The sequence below is a fragment of the Crocodylus porosus genome, unplaced genomic scaffold (genome assembly GCF_001723895.1).
Source record: "Crocodylus porosus isolate Cpor-Errol unplaced genomic scaffold, CroPor_comp1, whole genome shotgun sequence".
NCBI lineage: Eukaryota > Metazoa > Chordata > Crocodylia > Crocodylidae > Crocodylus > Crocodylus porosus.
This window is the reverse complement of record NW_017728886.1, coordinates 63,041,962-63,065,672: the sequence shown is the minus strand read 5'-3', so window position 1 is coordinate 63,065,672 and position 23,711 is coordinate 63,041,962. Positions and strand designations below refer to the sequence as shown.

Genomic DNA, 23,711 nt, shown 5'->3' with positions numbered 1-23,711 from the left:
ACTTGAACAACAGAAACCGGAGTCAAGGCTGCCATTCCATTTCACACAGCCTACCAAGCTGTGTGATAACAACAGAAGGAGCTGAATTTGATCCAGAGGTCTAGGGCTCTGTTTCATTACCAGTTCCTCATAGGCATTCTCTCAGGTAGATTTATTCTTATTAAAGAACTGTCGTTCTGTGCTGGCCTGCTTCTGTTTTATAAATAAGGAACTTTGTGATATTTTGCAAGGTACCAGTACAATGGGTAACAGGGTGCTCAATTTTGTGAGAGTCAGAGCTTATTGGCATAGAGTGTGCTACAGATTTCCTGTACGGTATTGGGCAGGCTGTTCATCAGCCTGATCTCTCAGTTTCTCCAGCTGCAATATGGATGGTGGTGAGAAGAGGCAGCATTCTTCCCTGATAGAAGAATATAAGTTGTCTTGGGGTGGAAACAGACATTGCTTTTGTGCCGCCATAAATATTCTCATGGTGGGAAAAAGACCAAGCAAACAGGCATCCATGTCCTTTGTTGCTCCACAAATGCCTCAGATTTGGGGCAGAGGTATACATCTGTTTGTTTTGTGGTGGGAGAGTGTGGGAAACCCAGAGCTACCTGCAGTCTCTTGCTGCCCTGAGCCACAGCTTTGGGGGCTTCAGGGGCCCTGATCTGGCACATCCTGGGAAATCCTGCTCAGGATCAGGCCCCTCACGCTCTGGTAGCACCTGCATGGCTTTTCCCATATAGAGATGCACCTTCAGGAAATCCCTAGCAAAACAGTTTAGGGACATATATCAGGGAAAGCTGGGCAGGCACTCTCAGGGCTTGAGGGAGCCAATCCTACACTGGAATTTTTGGGGCACACAGGACCAGACCTCTCACGCCCAGGAGAATGTGTTGCCTTTTGATGCTGTAGAACAACAGGGGAACAACAGGCGATGTGTTTTGCCCAGTGAAATGGAGCAGCTATGCAGGGAAACACCCCGGCACAGCTAATCCACTTCATTTAGTGACATCTATTTCTAGCCTTTAAGTCAGGCTTAGTATGCAATTTGGGACTGCTGCTTACACTTCCTTACAGCAAAGCTGCTTCCACATCAAGAATTTTTGCCAGGATAGCTCTAGGTTGAATCTTTTCATACTTCAAGACCATGGAATTAAGCCAGCAGAACTTTTAAACTGCTGCAAATCTGTGTGAGCTGGATTTCTTCGCTACCGTGCACCTTACGTACAAATGTATATCTGTGTCTAGTGCATGTGAACTCTGAACCAGACCTGAATGCCTAACTCCCTCAAATTGGTGGCAGTGTTTAGCACCCACTTTGCACAGTTCCAATTGATTATACAGGTTTAAAAGTAATGGAGAGTCTGAGCCAGTCAGGTTCTTCTTCTGTTTACACTCCATTTATTTGCATTGCCTTATCTACCATCTCTGAATTTTTATTACATGGGTCTAAGACAGTGTCATTAGTGAGTTTATGGGAGTAAGATAGTATGGAGCAGCAGAAGGTAAATAACAGCATCTTATACTCCCTTCCAGTAATTTAGATACAGCTCCGAATTTAGCTAAAAGTGAGGTTGCCGTTGGAGAGCAAGGGAGTGAGGGGAGAGTGGGAGGGAGGGGGGAAAGAGTTGAACATTTGACTGGGCATTTGACTGATTTCAGATGACTATGGCCAAGGTCTGGGCAGAGGGCATTTATGTGAGAGACATCAATGCATTTTCTTCTGGTAAGTGTACAAACCATATGTTTTACATCAGAGATAAAAGACTTTAAAGGCAGTTTTCCAATTAGCCTTTATCAGTAGATAGCTTATGAAGTGAAGTAAAGGACATACAATTAATCTTTAATAAAAACACTTAACTGATATTTTTCCTTGGCAACTGGCACATATCTGACATCTACAGCCTCTGTTATAAGAAACAGTAATACTGTTAGATGATGTAAATTCCTAATTATGATGTTTGCCAAACACCCTACAATTAATGAGAGCTTATGTTTGTTTTGAGAAAAAAACATTAGAGTTTATGCAGTCCAGCTAGAGTCAAACTTATTAGTAAAGTCACCTATGGTGTAAATTCAGAAGTGGTCTCCTGCTCTTTTATGTAATGTTATCACCATTATGCTTGCAAGAGCTATGAAGCATCATAAAAAGTTTTTAGCCTTCAGAAAGGACCCAACCTTATGATTTGCCATCATTCTACACAGTGTAGCTGAAAAGCTGTAGGTCATATTCTACTGATGTCACTTACCCATAGAATCTTTTTGACACTGTAGATTTAATCTTTCATTTCTTTCAAAGAGCATGTCTTGATTTTCTCCCACTATCCCCCTTGCTGCCTGACGATAGTAGAAATTAAATTTGTTTTATTAGAGTCTCTTTTGTGCAGTAATATTAAGTGGGCATTTGTGCATCTATAGAGGCAATTTTATGTTTAAATTGGTCTGTATGCTTCAGTCAGGAGTATTCTGTTTTGTTTCAGCTAGATACTTTAACACAGCTGTTCCTCATTTGCCTTTCTAGCATTCTGGTTTTTTAAACATTTCCTGTCTGTTCTAGATATGTACAAGCAGGTGGCACACAGTGTAGCTAGAACAGGGTTTGGGTGTCAGAAGATCTGCTTAACACTGCTGGCAAATAGCTGTAACTTAGTCTTCCTGTGCATTAGTTACCTGCCTGTAAAATGGGAATAATACTACTGAGCCTTGTAAGATGCTCTGTGATCCACAGACAAAAGATGCAGTGAGTGCACTGCATTATTGCTTCTGCTACTGTTTTGCCTTTGTCTTTACATTTTAAAGTTCTCAATGTGGACCTGTAGTATTGTCTTATTACTTTTCTTAATATCACCAGGATGTTTCTATGAATTATTGTGGGTATTTTCATGACCTCATTCTGATAATATTAGCCTTGTTTCAAGTGGTAGGAAAAGCAGGGCTATTTTTGTGCCTTGGATGCATGGGAGAAAGCATTTTTAGCAATGGTGGAGCTACATACAGGTTTTGCTGGATTTATGCAGTACATGCGTTCCCAGAGAATGCTGCATAAATTGAATTAATGTAAAGTGAACCCAGTTTACAATGTAATAAATAGGGATAGGTTCCCATGGTGGTGAGCGAGGCAGGGAGGGAGTGAGGCTGGGACTAGGGAAGGGCCGGGGGAAGGGGTGCCGCTCATGGGGCACCTCAGGGCAGCAGAGCAGAGGGAACACAGTGGCACCCAGTCTTGGCTGCAGTGGCCCCGGGAGCAGCCAGCACCAGCTGCCTGCAGCTACTGGGCTGCACCATGCTCTGCCTGCCCCCACTCACCTCTGCTCCTGGGCTGTGCCGTGCCTTGGTGCAGGCAGCTGGTGTCAGCTGCTCCTGGGACCACTGCAGCTGGGGCTGGGGTCAGTGCTGCGTCCTACGCCACCTGGGGCTCTGCTTGTCTGCAGTCACCCCAGCCCTGGCTGCAGCGGCCCCAAGAGCAGCCAACACCAACTGCCTGCACCATGACATGGTGCAGCCCAGGAGCTGGGGTAAGCCTAGGCGTGGGGGGAAAGGCGGAGCACAGTGTGCAGCCCAGTGGCTGCAGGCTGCTGATACTAGCCGCTGCTGGGGCTGCTGTAGCCAGGGCTGGGTGAGTGGAGCCAAGGCTCTTTCCCCTCCCCCCACAGACTTACCTGCTTAGGCTGGGGGGTGCGTCTATGCTGATTGCATAAGAGCGAATTTACCTCGCATATAACGAATCGTGGGTCTAAATATGCTCGTCACAAAAGACCGAATTCACATATAAAGAACCCGCATAAATCAAGGAAAACCTGTATATCTAAAGACAGGTCTTGGCCTGTATTATATTTTCTTTGTTACAAAGAAGAGTAGGAACAGTAAGATTTTTTAAAAATGTTTGAGTTAACACCAAGAAGAATTTAGAGCACAATGGAGACAACATCATTAATAAGGATAAGAAGTATACAAAGATTTGTAATATTAATTCTTTAGAAACAACACAGATAATGATAGGTTATTATGTCTGGGTGGGGTGGGACGACATCTACTGAGCTCCTATTAAAGCTGGTGGAGAAATTCCTACTTCACTAATTTTTATGTAACTGCTTGCATACCTGTCTGTCACAGCAGTATAACTGGGTGCCTTTGTTTAATGAGCTGAATGGCGCTGGTTTGGGATTCAAATAGAAAAGTCCAAAATCAGTAGTGTGGTAAACTACATTTTAAGTTTCTAAAAGCACTGTACAAACCACAAATTGCCTGAAAAAAACAGTAACCATTTTAACTGAAGTAGTTATCATACCTCTTTCTAGGTAGTGGGTTTTTGTTCTTATGCCTTGTTTTAATGACTAATACTGAGAGTGCTGAATTATGAGGATTTTGTCCTCAGCAGATGGATGGAAAGAAAAAGATGAGAATCTAAGACCTTCTGTGGGACTCTTGCTGCGGGTGAGGTGACTCAATCATAAGGCTTAGTTTAGAGACTGCTGGTTCACAATGATTCACACTTGAGAAGAATTGATTTATGCTGGTTTGCTCTTCACACAGGCACTCTTTGGGCATTGTCACACATTCATTTACCACAGTTGCAAATGGTGTGATGTATTAAAGTTAGTATATATTAGGACTGTGGTGCTCAACCTTTTTTGACTGGTAGGCTAGATGGCAGTGCCTGATCCCAGGTTGGATCTCGCTGGTGAACCTAATCTGGCACCTGAGGTGGGCACAGCAGAGCCCTATCCAGCCACACAGAGTGGGGAGGTGGGGCAGCCTGGCCCCATTTCAGCTGCACAGGGAAAGGGGGCTTGGCCTGGCCCTGCAAGAGAGGGTGTTTGGCCTGGGTCTAGTCCAGCCCCATGGTGGGTGGGTGGGGGGAGGGAGCTGGCTTGGTGCCATGGGAGGAAGTGGGTATGCCCTGGCTCCAGCCTGGCCAAGAAGGAAAGGGTATGGCCCATCCCCATGGGGAGAGAAGGGAGTGTGAGTTGGTCTCAAACCTAATGCCCAAAGGGGAGGCAACATGGCCCAGCCCCATGGTGAGAAAGGGGCACAGCCTAGCCCCACTCCAGCCATGTGGAGGGAAGGGGGCATAGACCTGGCCCTGATCTGGCCATGCAGGAGGAGAGTTGTGGCATGGCTCTGACCTGCCCTGTGGGACTTGGGTTTTTGGCAGTGGGGAGAGGTGGCAGTACTCCCACTGCTCCAGATTTCCTCACCTGTGGGAAGCCCTGCAGGTCAGATTCCAAGGCTGCATGGTCTAGATTTGGCTTGTGGGCTGGAGGCTGAGCACACATGTGCTGGAGATAACCTTCCCCTGAAAGGGAATCATTTTGCAATGCCAGCCATGCACTTAATATGCCTGCATTTTAGCCACACTTAGTGTTAAGTTGAACGTTTGACCCCCACCCTTCGTGATGCTCATGTGGTAGCAGTCTAGAGCCTGTTAAAGGGTGAGAACTCATATTAGTGCTTTTCTCCTAATAGGTTGGTCTAGGGAAGCAGTTTGTTTCCATCAGATGGAAGGCTCTATATCCACACAGAATAATAGATCAGAATAGATCCCATAAAACAGGAGCTGTAGTCATATGGCCTGCAGGCCTGCTCTGGCCCTCAGTGCCTTTCCATCTGGCTTGCTGAGCTAACAGCAGGATGTTTGGGGCATGGCCGTGGGGGTGTGGCCAGCTACTTAACATGGGGCCCCTGGGTACCGCTGGACATGGCTGTCAGTGGGAGGGGGAGAGAGGGCAAAGGCTGTGTGACACTTGTCTCACTGCTGCCAGACCCCTGCTGCTGCCATCACTGTCCCCAGACCTTGCTGCCTCAATTGGATCCATTGCAGCTGCTGTTGGACCTGTGGGTCTGGCCCACAGGGGTGGATCCAGAGTGGGTGTAGTGATGCCATTATACTCCCATCCTCCTTGTTCTGCAGTGTAGCTTCCCCACAGCCCTTAATTTGGAACCACATTGCAGGAGCAGGGGCTGGGCACTTTTAAGTCCCTGAAACAGGTAACGGTTTCCCCACCACCACCTTCCCTGGTACCCTTTGCCTTCCCCTCTGTGCTCAGTGGCACTTCCCTTCTCCTTGCATTCATGCCCTGCCCAAATTATACCTTTGGGTAGAGGAGACCTCTCTGGTGCTGTCATTGTCCCTGGCTGACCTGGGGAGCCCCACAGCCACTCCTGCCTAGCTCCAGCTGGGGCTGCAGGTAGCAGCTATGTGGGGAACTGGGCTCAGGTGGGAACAGTGGCAGTGATGGATTCGTTTCCCTTCTCTGCACAGTCCCTGCAGATGTTCCCTGCCTTCTCAGAAGCCGGTGCAGGGATGGGGAGCCTGCCCACTGCAGATCTGGCAGAAGCAGGGCAAGAATGACTGGGACAGTGGTGGTAGTGGGTAGGTCTCCCTTTCCTGTACAAAGATGTGTACACAGAGAGGTTGAAGCGGGGAATGGAAGGGGAGGGGAGGTGCCACTGAGTACATAGGGGAAGGGAGGGGGTCCCAAAAGTGCAGAGTGGAGCTTTCTCACCTGAGTTGCTGCTCCTGTATTATGGCCCATCTCCCCCAGTGAGAAAGGAGACTGGGGATGGCAGAGTGCAGCCATCCCTGCAGCACCAGTCCCTGCTCCTGTGCCCCCTTTCCAAAATACTGGATCCATCTATGTTGGCCTGGGAGGAGCCCTGTGGTCTAGATGTGGCCAGGGGCTTGGATTGAGTTTGACATCCCTGCCCTAAAGGGAGCAGATTGAATGAAAGCTTTAGGTAGAGATCATTAGTGACCTTGGAATAAGAATCAACCTTTCCTCATTGGCATTTTTATTTTCTTCCTGTCTAATATTTATTTTAAGTTTTTTTTTTTGTTAGGTGCATGGTATATAATTAGGGGTGAGTCTTCTGCTGTGGCAGCAAGCACACCCCCAACAGAGCAGTTCTAGTACTGGTCTTTAAATGAAGTGTCTGCACCAGTTTCATAGCATAAGGATGCTTTAATTTATTCCTTCTGTTTTCTGCTGCAAGCTTCCTTTGGTGTGACATGCCTGTCGAGTGTGTTGAAGTTTCAAAAATCTATGTTAATTATTATGTTTTCACTTCCCAATCTGATTATTATGTGCCAGAAAGGAAGCCACATTTTCTTCTGTTAAGTGAGATATAAGGTCCAGACTCATGAATGAGTTACTTAAAATAGTACCTGTGTGTTTGCACATACTCTTTTTACAGTAATAGAATGAGATAGGTAGGAAGAAATTGGACTTTAGAGAGGCCTTTTCTCCATAATCATATAGGTATTTCATATTTATCCTTCTACAGGTTTCAGCTGTAATCATAAAAAATTAAAGTCAAAGAAATAACTGCCCTACATATTTAGATTTAGTAGAAGAATAGTTTGGGATTCAGTTTTCAAAGCAGAACAGCTCAGTTATCTTGAACAACTTTGCAGATGTTCTTCTTTCCTGTAAATGATGCACAATCAAGTATCACTTGTACAATGATACACTTGATACAATACTTTTTTGCTTTTGCTCTTAGTATTGCTCTGCAAACCAAACCTCAAATATTCTTCATTTGGGGGAAACAAACCTATTTTGTTTACCTCCAAAAGAGTCTGATATTAAAACTCAAAGCAGAATAGCATTAAATGAACATTTTTAAAAGTCACATTGTATACCCATTACATAACTTTAAATTTACTGAAATCACATGGAATTTTTAGTTACTAGTGATAGAGTTTTTTGCAGGCAAAGAAAGCTCTGTGTGCTCTGGGGAAGTTGGATCTAATGTCTGTGGCAAAGTTTCTTGAGCCAGCTACACATGGGAAATTTTGTATCCAAATAAAGAATGGAGAGCTTTATTGTCCCCTATGCAAATAAGCTACAGTAGCATACTAGCTGGGTTTATTTTGTGCTGTGTCTACGCTCTCAGTTTTCAGCGTCCACTGGGGATGCATGTTTATAAGAATCACCATATAATGTAAGCTCTTGAGGCTTTTAACATCCAGAGAGGCAAAGAAAAATACAGACGCTTCTGAGAAATGCCAAGCAGTGAAATATATAATAATGATAATACCCATGTTTCAAATTTGATATTAATTCAGGCCTTTGCACCCCCCAGTGTCATTTACCTATAATTTTAAGAAAAATATCAGTCTGCATTGTCAAGGTTATTTTCACAACCATGGAAGCAAGAACCATAAGAAGATCATAGAGCATTGTTTTGAGGAATAAATAACCTGAAAATCCCCGTGGTCATGGACCAATTCTGTGTCTGGAATGTGGATGTGTGCCTTGGACTGTCTAGCACTTAAAAATCCTAAACTCATTCCAGTTATCAAACTGATCCTAAAAGCCAGGGGTCAGCAATATATGGCCCGTGGGCTGCATCTGAAGAGCTTTGCCTGTGTGTATGCTGGGGTTGAGTAGCGAGGAGCTGTGCTCATGCCACTGTCATTTCCATGCTATTTCTGCTCCTCCCCATCCCCAACTAGCCTGGCCACATTATAGTTACCCTCCAGCAGAGAGCTATGCTCACACTGTGGGCGGAGAGCTGGGAGAAGCAACAGCAGTGAAGGCACAGCTCCTCATTCCTCCCCCACTCCTTTTGTGCTGCTAAACCCACCTGGCTCACATTGGACCAGAGCTGGGTTTTTCTGGCCCGTGGCTTGAAGAAGGTTGCTGGATGCTGCTTAAAGCCATCTTGTGAGGTAGGGGGTAAATATAATCCCTGTTGTACAGCTGGGTAAGCTGAAGCATTTGACAATTATTATGTGCTAGTAGTGTAACAAGGGGTGGGTGAGCAGAGCAAAAATCCCAGGCACTGTCTAATGAGTAGGGACCTACTTAAATTGCAGTGAGATGAAGGGATTTTCATGGGTTGAGGGTGGCATGCAGAGCCAATTTTGCAGTCTTTTTGTGGCAAGCCTCCCCCCCCCCCCAACTGCTGATTGGCCAGCATGTCCTGGTGGCCTTTCCTCTCACCACTGATTGGCCAAGAGGCCAATCACTCATCTTCAGACAGCAGCATTGCTTCTGGGTTTTTAAAAGATGGTACTGAAACCCTTTTGCTTTCCGGCCTGGTGCCTTTACTGAGTCTACGTCACTAGCCCAGCCTCTTAGCTCTCTCTCATACTACGTGCCCCATGGCTGCAGGGATTGCTGTGCTTTCTTTGTATTTTGGTAAGCTTTTATTTTTTTCAGGTGAGTCCATGATGCAAAATCACAAAAATCACAAAACCCCACGATTTAAGTAGGTCCTTACTAATGGGAAGGGGGGCTGTGGAATGGAGCTGGGAAGCTCCTCACCTTCCCATACCCTGCCCTGCAACAGCTCTGTCTTTGGCTGAAAGGCGGGCAAGAGTAGTAGCAGTAGTGTACAGTGTAGGAGTAGCAGCCGTAGGTTTGCTGCTGTGGGCTGGATGTAACCTGCTTTTTCTTGCCAGCAAAAATTGGTGTTTAAATGGCTGCTCAACACACATAGAAGGCAAAAAAAAGATGACATTCTCCCTTCTCCCACCTCCCCTTTCCTACCACTGTGCATCTCAAGCTGCTGCTCCAGCACGGTGTACTTCTACCACCCAGGGTGCAGAACTGGCCACTTACGCCTCTGTGATATTTTGCAAAGTCATGAAGTGAATCGGTGTCAGAGATAGCACTGAAATTAAGCACCTCCTGGTTTCCAGTCCTAGTCCTAGATCACATCCTTCTCCTCTTTACCTCTCTTGTTTTTATAGCAATCTGCAGGCTGGATAATTTCACTGTTTCTTTGGGGCCTTCTGGAAGGGTGAGAGGGGAGGTGGGGAAGGGAGAGAAAGCTGTCTTATTGCATGGTCATAAGACATTTTGAATGGAGATAATTATACTAGGATGATGAATTGTCAGCCTCTCCAATCAGTTTCCATTCTTAAGTCTGCTTTATCCCTTACAATTTTTTGGGTTAAGAACTGGGTTAAAATTAAAACTTGCCAGCTTTAATTTAAGGGCAAAGGAAAATGTTTCTAAAGAGTATAAGGGCAGTCTGTTCAACTTTTTTTTTTTTTTTTAGTGAAAGAGACTTAAAATGTACTTGGACTTGAAATTGTTTATCAACCATTCCACTGTCATCTTCTAGCTCAAAAAAGTTTCTTGATACCCTTTCATAGTTTCAAAACAGGGGCTTTCTTCATTTTGTTTTGGTTATTTTCTCCACCTGGGACGTCCAAGTCCAAAGGGTATGCAGCAGACCTGTAGATGTTATGTGTGAGGAAGAGATGGAAAGGCTGGTGAAGGGAGTGGAGAAATATAAATGGAGGAAAAATAAAAACAAGTCCTCAATATCTCTGAAGTTGCTGGAGAGCTAGGTTTGGTCTAGAGCAGTTTTTTTGCCATTGGTTAAGCTGTGGGCAGGATCATACAGTGGGCTGTGTGTGTGGTTCTGTGTGAACTGATTGCAGCTTAATAAGAGCTAATGTTCCTTTCTATAGCTGGATGCTAACAGTGATCCCAACATTGGGCTTTGAATGAAGTGTCTGCACCAGTTCCACAAAATGGGGTCACCCTCTTCCTTTAGTTTGAGATGATAGCATGTGCATCTGAAGCTTTGGAACAACTACCTTTATCAGTGTTAAGGAACTTCACAATTTCTAAAAACCTCCTTAATTCTGATCCAAAATGAAAGCTATTTTTACTTATCTGAAGACATAAATGTTCAAATTACTAATGTGCACTTTTAGCATATAAAGTATATTCTCATATTCTCATATTTTCCAAAAAGAAACCTATTACATGTTACGTGTAATTGTCCTAGTAAATTGTTGCACCTTTTTTTCAATGAAGCTCTATTTAGCCTTCTGCTTGAACTTTTTTGCATAGATTCTAGTGTCAATGGATAGGCATGCAAGTAAAACAGTATCCTGTAACAGAGAATGCTCCAGATAACAAAAGTGGTTATTCATGGGTCAGAGCTAAGGCTGTTCTAATAAAATATATAGTTTTAGATTTTATAGAAGTGTGTATACATGCGCATGTACAACTGTGTGTGCGCCAGTTCAGATAATGTACTTTCCACCCTTCATTTATATTACTTCTTATCATTTTAACCAGGCATTCACTCATTTTCAAGTAAATCCTTAGTTTTTAAAAGAAACTTCAAGCTTATAGAATCCAGAAATAATAGGGAGCTGCAGGAAAATTAAAACCAAATGCTGACTCTCTTATTTCCTCCTTGTATCTGAGAGAGATTGGAATTTCAGTTTGTTACAGGACACAGAATTGTCAGCTTTGATAATTAATGTGTAAGTACTGGTACCCCACAGCTGGTAATGGTTTATCTACCATGAAGTGGTACTTAACTGCAAACAGCTGAATGAGAAATGGCAGCCAACTAAAACAGCAATAATGAAGTGACTTTGACCACTGACTTCCAGTCACGAGTTAAAATGTTGTTATTGCTATTTTTTTGTTTATTTCTTTATGTTATGCTGACAGTTGGTGCCCTAATTAGGGTATAGGACCCCATTCTTGTAAGTCAGTAGTCATCAGGTATTTTTTGTACTTGGAAAGCCTTTCCTTACTCAGACTCCTCTTGAAAAACTCCTGCTTGCTGACTGGGAGCACCATCCCTCTTAGCATTATGAGAGCCAGATTTGTTGCAGCCCTTCCACATGCATTTCTGACAGAATCCAAATGTCTACATGTTGCACACACATACAGTAAAGAGCAGTCCTTTTCTCAGAACATTTATAACATAACCATATACTGTAGTAATATACAAGGCAGAGAGGGAGGCAAATGGCCAATAGGGAAAGACAAGACAACACTGAAAGTTGACTGGTGCTTCGTGGTTGTCTGTTGGTTGTCCTTTTCTGATGTCACATTTACAGCAATGTTCTATTCCCCAGCAGTGATGATAGTATCCACATCACCCCTTCATTTACTTTATAAGTATCTCTAAGTACATGAAAGGGAAGGCAAGACAAAGTAATTGAATAAAAGTAATGAATAACTTGTATACCAACTTCTATTAATCTTCGTTTTCAAGTATTATGTAACAAACTTCCTGAAGTTGGAAAGAGGATGGAGCTGGATTGCTCTCAGTGGTGGCAGATGACTGAACAAGGAGCAATGTTCTCAAGTTGCAGCAAGGGAAGGTTAGGTATTTGAAAGAATGTTCTCACTAAAAGGGTAGTAAAACACTGGGATAGGTTAGCCAGAAAGGTGGTAGAAGCTCCATCCTTGGATGTTTTCAGAACTTTGATTGTCAGTAATTTGATTTTTATAGCTTAAATTAATCTGTTTGTTTTTAATCCATAATACATAAATCCAATGACCTGGAGAATGGTTCCTATAGATCCCTTTCCTAGAGCAGTATATAAACAGCTTCCTTTAATAAAAAAAGTAAATGTAAAGGTTTTAGGCTTTGAATACCATAAAATACATATTGTTGGGGTTGAACACCGCCAAGAGAAGAATAGTAACACAGTTATAGAAGATACCTAAAAGGTCTAAGTGATAGAAGAAATGTTGCATGTTACTGTGCAACAGCATAATCCCCCAGATGATACAACCATGCTATATCCCAGTGATTCTCAACCTTTTTAGACTTAAATCACCCCTTGTGGGACTCAAAGCACCTATCAGAAAGTGCTAGCTCTTAACTTTTCCACTTTTTTTGAAGTGGAAAAAAGTGCAATTCTTTTGTTGTAAAGAACTCCGAAAGACTAGAACAGACCAGAATGTTTTGACACTATGGATTCCTATTTGAAATCTCTTTGTTTATCTTGTGAATCAATGCTAACCTTGTGGCACTCCATGGCACCTTTAAAATGACCTCACATCACCCCGGGGTGCTCTGGCACCCTAGTTGAAAATTACCACTGTACACAAACAAGCTGTTAGAAGGAAGGTGGATGTATGTATAGCCTTTGGGGAGAGGGGGAGGAATAGCGACAAAAACAGTGTCACATTATATCATTAGAAAATTTGTCTAACTTCCCACAGGAAACACTGCTAGTTGGAGCTGTCTCACATGGCAATAATTTTGTATTTCATGGTTATGAATAACTCATTAGCATTCTGAGGAATCCTCTAGGAACCACCTTCAGTTTGTTTGTGTGCTTTGTTTAACATGTATTTCTAGAGTGCAGAGAAGTTGGTGGTGTTCTCATGTGTACTCTGGCAAGCGCGTGATGAAGCATGCTGCAGACTATTGGTTCTGTACCAGGAGTCTCGTGCTTCTCTAGCCCTCACCTACTTAAACAAAGTTACTGTTGGCAGGCATAAATTGGGTAGTTGTGGTTATGTTTTATAGGTTGTGAAGCTTCTCATGAGATGTCAGAGTAGCCACTTCTGTGGTATGCCCAAGAAAAATATTCCCAGTGTTCAGTTGTGTAGTTTAGAATTTACGAGAACTTACCTCATCTGTGTGCTTTCCTTAAATAATTCCCAGAATATATTCACAGAATTACTTCTTTTTAACCTGGATATCCAGTGTAGATCAGAGGATATCGGTTTCACTTTTTTGGATCTGGAAGAAGTTCTGCACATTCCCTGTGCAGAATGACTAACTGCATAGCATTTCTGTTGAGATCAAAAGAGGGTTTATGAACATCTTCCAATATAAACTTAAGATTTTCCCATGAAACATTTTGTCCAATGCCATGCTTCTGTAACACCATGAATCCAAAGTTTGGATTTCTGTTTGGTAGTATACATGTTTGATGCCACCTGATCTGAATTAGCTTCTGTAGATCATTGTTTCTCAAGCAGACTGAATCATCAGCAAAACTAAGTTTCTTCATTGCTTTTTTTTTAAGACTAAATTATAAACTGCATGTACTTTATACTCTGACCAGACTCTGCTTTTTAAAAATGTGGTTCTTGGAGCCAGATGAAAGGGGTTCCTTTAATTTGCAACTCACAAATACATCATGGCCCACAAACACTCTGGCAACCAGAGAGTGGGCACCTGTCAAGGCGTGGGGCTACCCTTGTGGCCCTTGACGCCTCACTAAAACTCTTCAGTAGCCCTCCAGCCAAAATAATTGCCCGCTCCAGCCCAAGAAGCATATGCATGTCTGTAGCTACTCAGCATTATTCCATGAATCTTTGGCTGGGCACGTGATATCTTAGAGGATGAAGGGCTGAGGCTGCCACTTACACTTCTGATAGCAGTCATTTGAGGGCCTGGCTTGCTGCTTTCTGAAATTCATAGGTATGAAGCTATGGGCTTGCTTTAGCTATGGAGCTGTGTTGACTAATGGAAGTGCTAGAACCCAGGTTTTGACTGAAAGTTAATTCTCCATGGAACCAGTAATTGAAGGAACAAGTGCATAAGGATTTTTTATTATTTGATTTCAAGAACTCAAAACTGAATGTGGGTGTGTTTTTGTTTCTTCAGATCTCTGAAAAATGATGTTTGCAGTGAAGGATATATGTTGGATATAGAGTGCTGCTCCTTCTCGGACCAACTCTCTGACAAAAATAAGATACCAGATTTCATTAAGAAAGTAAGTAGAAAAAACAGCTTAAAACACAGCATGCCTTTATTTGCATTTGAATTTCAGGGCAAGGAGATGCTGCAAGTTACGCTTTTCGTTTCTTCTCCCACATTCCATTTATTTCATGCACAAATGACACTTCAGTAGAATTGCTTCTTTTGCAATGCCAATGTCTGCATAGGACCTCCTTGGTCAATTACAATGACTAGTGAAACAAGTCATTGACCATTCTGCTATTTGTAAATGACTTGCAGTACTACAGGATGAGTGATCTCAAGCAGATATCTATTATCGCATTTTTCATCTGTACAGTATATCCCTATAATGTTGCGAACCATTTCTGCTAAAACAGTGTTTCCATGTTGCTGCCAAATGTTCTGAATTATTTGACCTTAACACTTGGTAATACTGGAAAAACACTTAGATAATGAGCCCCATTATCTGCAATATTATTTCCCAGTTGTGGCCTTATAGAAAATAATTTTAAGCTATATTTCAGCTTCATGTAAACCTTGTACTTCCAGAAACTTTGTCTTAAACTGGGGGGACTTTAAAGATGACTTTTCTTTTAATTCTGATTTGTTACCTTTTCATGCCATTTATGATAGCATGTTGTTTAATCAAATTGGGAACTGATTAGACTAAATCCTATTTAGTAAACCCTGGGTGCATCTACATGCTCTATTAAGGCTACACAATAAAATTTGGAGCAGTTCGCACCAGAGTGAACTGCTCTCAGGTTCAGTGATTACACATGCATCAGGGACCACAGCAAGTAGTTGGGCTGGAAAATCCCCAGGTTGGCAAGGGGCACTGGGGGTCAGACCTAGTGTGTGGGCTAAAGGCAGAAGTTACACACAAACCAGTATAAGTGATTGGAAACCAGTTCATATCTGTAACAGAACAGAAGTTCAGTGCACATAAATTACTTTGAAAATGGCTGAAACTGGTTTAAGATAAATGTGGATGGGATGTAGTATCAGATTTAACCGAGTTAAGTTAAATCAATTTATTGAACTTCTGTCTCAGATCCCCTCCAGATTCAAGTTAACTCAGTCTCCCAGCATCCCAGCATGGTTTGTACCTCCCCTCCAAACCCCATGTCGCACAGTGGGTAGGCTAACCTTTGCCCAGGCTGGCTGCTCCAGCCAAGCAGGGAGCCATGCTTTAGCATCCTCCAGCTTCTGGCATGGGCTACTGCAGGTATGTGACATGCATGTGGCACCAGGCAGCATGAGAGCAGCTGAAGCTGTCTGCAGGTAAGTTAAGGAGGAGGGGGGGCCAGGGATCAAGGTCCCCATAATGAGGGAGGAAGGGAGTTGGGCAGGGCTGGTGGTGGGGGCAATGCCCAACCAGGGCAGTGTGTGGGGCCTGGGGTGGGGAGTGGGACAGCGCCGTGGGCGGCTCATCTGGGGAGCAGTGTGGGACTGGCCCCCTATCACTGCACATGCTTGTGGGGGGCATAGAGGGCACGTGCCCCCCAGAGTTGTGCTGGGGTGGATGCAGGTTTCCCACTGTGGGCTCAGGGGTCCCCTCCCTGCTGCTCCCTCCTCCTGTGGGTCTCCACAGTCCAACAGGTGAGACTTGGTGCAGCAGGGCAGAGCAGGGTGGGAAGGCCCAGTGCTGCCACTGTGAGCCCCCCATCGCCATGGAAAGGCACTCCCTGCCCACCTGGCAAATGCAGGGATAGTGACTTACAGTTGTGCTCTCCACAGCTATCAGATGGGCAGGAAGCTTGTCACCATGGTGGTGTGGGCCTTGCAGTGGCAACACCAAGCAACCCTGCCCCACTCTGCCCTCCCAGGCTGGGTCCTGCCTGCTGGGCTGTGGAGACCCTGGGGGAAGGGCAGCAGGGAGGGGAGCCCCAAACTCACAGCAGGCAGCCTGCATCTGCCCCACCCCCACATGCTATGATCAAGCTGTGCCGCCTGTGGGGGAGGGGGAACTGGGCTCTGGGCTCCACTTGGGTCACAGCAACTGCCGCCTCCTTGCCCCATAGCCCTGGCTGCTGGGGGCCCCCTCTGGCAGGGCTGAAGGGGAGCCATAAATCATGAATGAGGGGTACCAGCAGGGGTGGATGGGCTCTGGGTTGGGGAGTGAGGGGCTCTGGCAGGGCCATGGGGCTGTGGCTTGGGAGTGAGATGTACCAGCAGGGCTGAAGGGTCTGTGGGTGGGGAGTAAGGGCTGTGGCTTGGGAGTGAAGGGCAATAGCATGGCACTGGCATATCAAGACTGCTAAGAGCCACAGAGCAGTTGGGGGACAGCCACAGCTGGACCCACATCCTGGTGACCAAAGGTGACCCTGATTTTTCCATGATAGAAAACCCAAAATCAAATGCCAAAATGTATAGGTATTTAAAATTTATTTTATTATAGCGATTGAGGCACTGGTAGGCTTCCAAATTGCTTTGAAATGGTAAATATATCAATAAAACATTGTGTTCATCCGACACACACACACACACACACACACACACACACACACACACACACACACACACATATACACATATACATATATATTCATTTTAATTGCAGGAAAACACAGATTTTGGGTGTTTTAATCAGATAATTTTTTTTTTTTATCAGAGTTGTGATTTTTAAACAGAGAAAACCAGGATCCCTGCTAATTAATCAACTCTGCAGTAAAGCACACATATAGATGCACTCACTAAGTGTATCCCCACATTTAATCATGTGCAGTTTGTGGTGCCACAAATCTTTTTGTGGTGCTACAGACCATGTGTGTGAAACATTAAAATGTACCCCATGCTGCAAATTTGTAGTGTGGGGGCAAAATTTGCTACCAGGATTTCCTGGTAGCAAAAAAAAAATCCCTGGGAAGAAAAAGCAGTGTAGTGCACACTTTAATAGCATACACTGGAACAAACAGTGGCTTGGTCCTCCAGGGAGATACTCTGGTTGCTGGTCAGAGTGTCTCCACTCCTCCATTTGTCCCCTAGTTGTTCCAGCATACTGCGAGGAGGTAGGCAAAGGCAGTTTGCCCAAAGTGGAATACTGTCCCACAACAGAGTTCATGGTCAGGAGTGTGAGCTGCAGCACAAAGTAGTGGCACAGATTTGTGCCACTGCTCTTTGTGCCACTTCAGGCACATGCCTCTGCACATCTGGATGTGGCCATTATGTCCTAGGTGAGTCAGGTCCTTTGTGATTCAAGTTTTACATCATTTGTTGCTGTGTCCTCATATCAACTATTGAAAATCAGCAACAAAAATATGTCTACTATTGTTAGCTTTGAACTCCAGAGGATTATGAGGCTAACATATAGTTTAATACTCCCCATAACTGTATTATAAATACTTGAGAGTATATTTACACAGGTGAAATTGTAGTATGGGTAAGTATGCCTGCTCCAGTTTTAATTTGGCTAGCATGAGTAACACTGGTAGAGAAAACAAGGCAGCATGGATTATACAAATTTGTCAGAGGTCCTGAGCATTTTCTCAGGGTCTGAGCATTTTCTCAGGGTTTACTGAAGTCTTTGCCACCATGTCTTCACTCCCTATTTTTACATGCAAAAGCCAGGTTAAAGCTAGCTCAATTTTTGCCTTCCCTGCTATGATCATGCCTTTACTGAACTATAGTCAGAGCTGAAGTATTTACATTTTAATCATAGGGGGTAGTTTAGGAAGCTAAATGTTTACAACACATTTATCTGGAGTCTAAATTGAACAGGAGTAATTTCTAGGAGTATCGATGGTACTTCGAAAGAGTAAGTCTAACAGTTGCTGCCCGTGTACCATGCAGTACCTTTTGTTTCTGGATGTAGGCATTAAGTAAAATTCAGGTGTTTTTTACTTTGGGAAAGTTGGTCCCAATCTGAAAGTTTAGACTTGAGTCAATTGCATTTACTGACTGAATCCATGAGTGTGGACGTTAGTTTCCCTGGGGACAAGAAACAGCGGCAAACCTTATGTTACTGATACTTGTCCCCAGGGAATGCCTGTGTCACACGCCCTCTGGCACGTGGAAGGTTACCCTGGGTGGGGTAGGGAGGCTGAAGCCAACACTGGGCTGGCCCCAGCAGCCGTACCTGGGACCTTGGGGGCCTCCTGGGGTTGCAGCAGCAGTGATTTTGCCGCTCAGAGCTTGGTTGGAAGCCGGAGTGTGACTCTGGCTCTGGTTTTGTGTGGCACACGCGGCCCATGTGCACCACTCCCCCTTCTTCCCCCCCTTTTTTTTTTTTTGCAGATTTTTTTGACCCTGGGATCTCCTGGGGTAAAAACCCACCACAGTGTTACTACCTTGCAGTGCAGAAAACAGCTGAATGTGCTGCCACATACTATATGGCTGCACTCATCTGGATGCAGTCACTGAATGTAACTTCTTTAATTTAGTCACACTTGTGCAAAACTAGAATAACAAACAGGTAAATCACTTTTCGTGTTGAATTTGCTTAGTCAGTTCTTTGATATGGGGTACACAGAAGCCATACGTGCCACAAATACTAGTATTTCTTAATTCATATTATTCTAGCAAAAGAAACCCAACCTTCACCTGTTGGCTCTGTAAAACATTGTTTTAAGACTTCCAGAATTGTTTTTCTTCTATGTTCTTCTAACTCTTCAGTTACAGAGTTTTTCTGTTGCTAGAATGCATTTGACTATTGGGCTATAAAGATGCCTTTTTTAGTAGCATTTTGATGTATTAAAATGTATGTTTTAGTATTTCTCTGTAGGTTGTGCATGTCATTCATTCATGGAGGTTTTTTGATGTTGTGGAATTTGATTTTCTTCGAAGATGTTAGTGTCAAGTGCATGGTTTTGTCTCGCCATCTGTATTTGTTTATGAACTGTGTGAACATCTCAATGCTTTCATATAAAACTAGTACAGAAGGGGGTGTGGAAATATTTCTTTGCGAGTATGGATTAATTGTCACATTAATTTATGAGTAACAAGAATACAATGTTTTGAACAACAAAAATGTTCATTGCTTTTCAGGATAAGGAAAGCAGAATTTTTTTGAAAATAACAAAACAATAAAAACAGTGTAGTTTTACAATACACTTATGAGAGTGTAAAACTCTGGCTGGAATGAGTATCTTTTACTGTTTCACTTACGAAAGGCAAGGGAGGTAGAGTCTGGAAAACTTAGAAATTTGGAACCTGAGTTGCAGAGGTTATCTTTTGATCTTCACAGCTACCTGCATTGCTCTGTCCTCCTTCCTTGACTTGACATTAAGATGAAGATTGTTCTGTCTGGTAGGTCTTCAGTAGACCATATTCAGCATGACCATGAAATACAGTTTTTTGAGCTGGTTGAGCCTGATGGACCCTGTGTTAATAGTTGGCATCCAATGTTAGCTTTGTAGTGACTGAGACTAAAAAAGAGACTGAGAAGCAATAGCAGCCATAGTTTTCCACTCTCAAAAGTGAATTAATTAAAGTATGTGTCCTTGGTATGCAAATTTCACATTAAATCAGAGTATCTAATGCTTGTGCAAAGATTGTCATACTCCTGAGAATAGCCTACCAGACCTAATCAAGTTGTCATGCAACACCCATTTTGATAGTCTTGAGTGACCAGCAGTTGATGCTTACATTACTGGCTTACAGGCTTATCCATGGTGAATATGGCTTTTTTCCAAGTAGTCTTTTGGACAGTTCACACAGGCAAACATATCTTGGACATCATCTTGACTAGTGGAGATACAGTGACTATGCTGTTAAGCTGGCTTGTAGTCATTTTGTGCTAATGGAAATGCTGGGTCATGACAATAAGACCTCTCTGAGATTTAAGGACCCTTACTATATAAGGAGTATGTTATTGCACTAACAGCTCTCTAGGACATTGACAACTCGTGGGATAGATAGCAGATAATGGTATTCTCAATACTGGTTACCAGGTCTTCCTGGATCATAGGCAGGCTAGAAGAGAGGAAGCACATGAGTAGAAGATTGGGTTGTTGCTGGAGTATATATGCTTTAAAAGGAGCTTATGCAAGTCTCTGCCATGGTGATGTAGTCTTTTGTCACTGACTCTATTTACTTACAATTAGTGGAACTGTTCCATCTAGTTTTAACTAATTCATCTTCTTGACAGAAGGGTTAAAGGAGCTTGGAGCACAAGTGGTGTTCTCATTGATCCTTTCAATGGAAGGCAAGGGTCCAAGCAGAGCCCATCTTATTCTGAAAGTCAACATGTGGCTGAGACAGTGTCAGTGTGAAGGCTTTGGCTTCTTCAACAATAGATGGGTGCTCTTGGAAGGAGGACTGCTACCAAAAGTCAGGATCCATCTGACAAGAATGGGCAAGAGCATATGTTGGCATTATCTGGCCAACCTAGTAAGGAGGGCTTTAAACTAGGTTCCACAGGGGATGGTGATCAAAACCCTCCAGCAACAGAGCTCACAGTCCAGGTGGGAAAGGACTCAAGGAAGATACTTAACTTTGGGAAAGGGCCAGAGAGCTACAGGACTGCAACACATGACACAAAAGGGGAAAGCAAGTAAATCAAAATGCAAAATACGTCTGATGCATGTATACAAATGTGAGAAGTATGGAGAATAAACAAGATGAGCTGGAAGCTGCACCCCATGGAAAGAACTGTGATCTGATTGGCATCACAGACACCTGGTGGGACAGCTCTTATGACAACATCAAGGTTAACGCACTATGTTGGAAGCACAGGGTTGGGAGAAAAGGTGGTGGTGTTGCCTTGTATGTCAAAAATGCATACACTTCAGGAAGAAGAAGACAGCAAAGCAGAATGCATTTGGGTGAAAATGAAGGATGAAAGATGCAGTACTGATATAATGGTGGAGATTTATTATAAGCCACCAAATGAGAATGAAGAGGTGGATGAGTCACTCTTCATACATGTGACAAATCTATCCAGAAGCTGATGGTACTTATGGGAGACTTCAGTTTTCTGGACATCTGCTAGAAGAAGACAGCCATAAAACCACACATGTAGCCACACATAAAATGTCACACTGGTTCCTAACTTGTGTAGTGGACAACTTTCTTTTCCTGAAAGTGGAAGATATGAGTACGGGATCATTTATTTTGGATCTTGTCCTGATCAACAGGGAAGAACTGTTGTTGTTCCCCTGCTTTACCTGTGGCAGGTTAGGGTACTAGGTCTATGTTGTGGCAGGGTTGATGGCAGTCTTATGTACAGTTTGGATTATGGTTTATATAGGATAGATTGGATAGAGATGATTTTGCCTGAGGCAGGGGGTTGGACTAAATGACCTCTGGGGGTCCGTTCCAGCCCTACTTTTCTCTGATTCAGTGTTAGTCTTCTCCCAGTTCCAGAACTTAAAACCAAGCACATCTCACATGGTCTACTATATCCTGAGACAGCCTTGTCAGTTGTGTGGAGTACAGCATCAGCTAATATTTACAAGGCACTTCCTAAGTGTAATTTTTTTAAAGGTTTTTTTCATGCGAATGAACATGTTTCAGGTGTTAATTATGCGCTGTAAATTAATGCATGTTATCATTAGCAAATTTAAAACACAGATTGAACTCTCCCATCTGTGTTTGTTAAAAGTAAAATATATCGTACCTGGGTTTGAGATTCCTCTCTTTCCTATTTGACTTACCCTCACTCTGTTGAAGAGAATGACTGCAAAGACAATGATACTCCACACTGTAACTGGCTGGATCCATTCTAGATCCCTCAGTAGCCAAATGTTGTTTCCATCTCTGCTTTTGGTCAAGCTCACAAGATACTTCCTCCTTTTTTTTATTTATCAAATTAATCCATGCAATAGTTATCCATGAGAACGGTGTTTTGTGTGTTTCTTTTCTTGGAGAGACATCCCTAAGTATTTTGGAATTCTTGTATGTGGTAAATGAAGAGCACAGTAACCCCTTTAGGTCGCTTTACCTTTAGTGGATATTTCCTTCAAATGGATTGGGATGGACATGGTATAACCCTTGGAATAGAGTGTAGCTGGCTATATTGGTAATAGTCTACTATACCATGTGCTATCCCAAGGCCTCTTTGGTTGATGACAGTCAAAGCCATGGCTGCCGAATTCATGACAGTGTTTTTGCAGGTGGGAGTGCCCTGAAAAATCAGTAGCAGCCGAGGAACCAATTTCATGTCTGTAACAGGGGGCCTTCTCGGGGCCAGTCTACCACTGGCCTGCCTACCTGTTCCTGGGCTAACTGCCTGCCTCACTTGTCTGCCATGACTTGCTGTTTCATAATTGGTTCCAATTAGGCAGGAGGCTTCTCATTCTTGTCCCAATGCCAGAGTGTGCTATCTGCAGCTCCAATCCTACCCTACACCAGAGCCCAGCCTTGCAGATGGCATTCACCAGTGGTTTGTGCTAGGTATTTCATGAAACATGAACACAAACAGAAAACAAACACATACTGGGCTCCAAGCCCTCAGCCCCCTCACTGGGGCTCCACACTAGGGTCTTCCACCCCTTGGGGCTCAGGTGGCCACAGCCCTGCGTGGCCCTAGGGTCTTACACTCCCACACCACCCCCTCACTGGAGCTCTGCACACTGCTCCTTCCCTGGGGCTCACTGGGGTCTGCCGCCTCATCCAGCTCAGGTGGCTATAGCCCTGCCTTGCCTTCTGCCCTGGGGTACTGCACTCTGTGAGGCAAGGCTGGCCATAGCTTTGTCTGGCCCTCTCTCAGGGTCCCTGTAGCCACAGGACTCGTGAAGAGCCTGGGTGCTGCTCCAGGTCCCTCTGCCAACCTGGGCCCTACCTCAGGACTCCCATGAGCCTGGGCTTCCCCTGAACCAGTTGAACCCACCAGGGATGTGGGAGCTGGGGTTATTAAGGCGCCCCGACCTGCTTTCCACCAGGCTAGTAACTGGCCTGGTATTTCCTGGGGACTTCCATGCCACTGGGAGCCCCACTAGACCACCTACTCCCAGCAGGGTGCAGTTTTAGGTCATGCCCAGGCTGAAGAGCCTGCTGCTCCTACCTGCAGAAGTTTCATTCAGCAGTTCAGCCAGGCAATATTTCTGCCTGCCTGCCCGTGGTGAACTGCTCTGTTTATGTAGGTGGCCATGGTTTTAAAATGGCTGCTGCAATCAAGCACTGCTGGCTGCTTGACACAGCCCTTAAAATGGCAGGCACCAACAGTGCTCTGCCCCAATGTCCCAGACCATAAAGCTTTTCTATAAGCTACTAAAAATTAAATTGGTAAGAACCTCCATTTACCACTCTCAAACCGATGGGTTGGTGAAGTGGTTCATAGTTTCTAGGGTCAGAAGGGACCTCAGCAGATAATCGAGTCCGCCCCCCTGCCATGGCAGGAAAGAGTACTGGGGTCAAACGACCCCAGC

The 23,711-nt window shown here is 44.1% G+C and overlaps 1 protein-coding gene across 4 annotated transcripts in view; it reads left to right on the top strand.

Annotated features, from left to right (window-relative positions):
* RFTN1 (raftlin, lipid raft linker 1) overlaps nucleotides 1-23,711 on the top strand; it is a 143,902-nt gene that overhangs the window by 46,944 nt on the left and 73,247 nt on the right. For all 4 annotated transcript variants that reach the window (XM_019535647.1, XM_019535656.1, XM_019535631.1 and 1 more), the window contains exon 4: nucleotides 14,329-14,437. In XM_019535647.1, coding sequence (XP_019391192.1) covers nucleotides 14,329-14,437 — 109 coding nt within the window. The remainder of the gene's footprint in view (nucleotides 1-14,328; nucleotides 14,438-23,711) is intronic.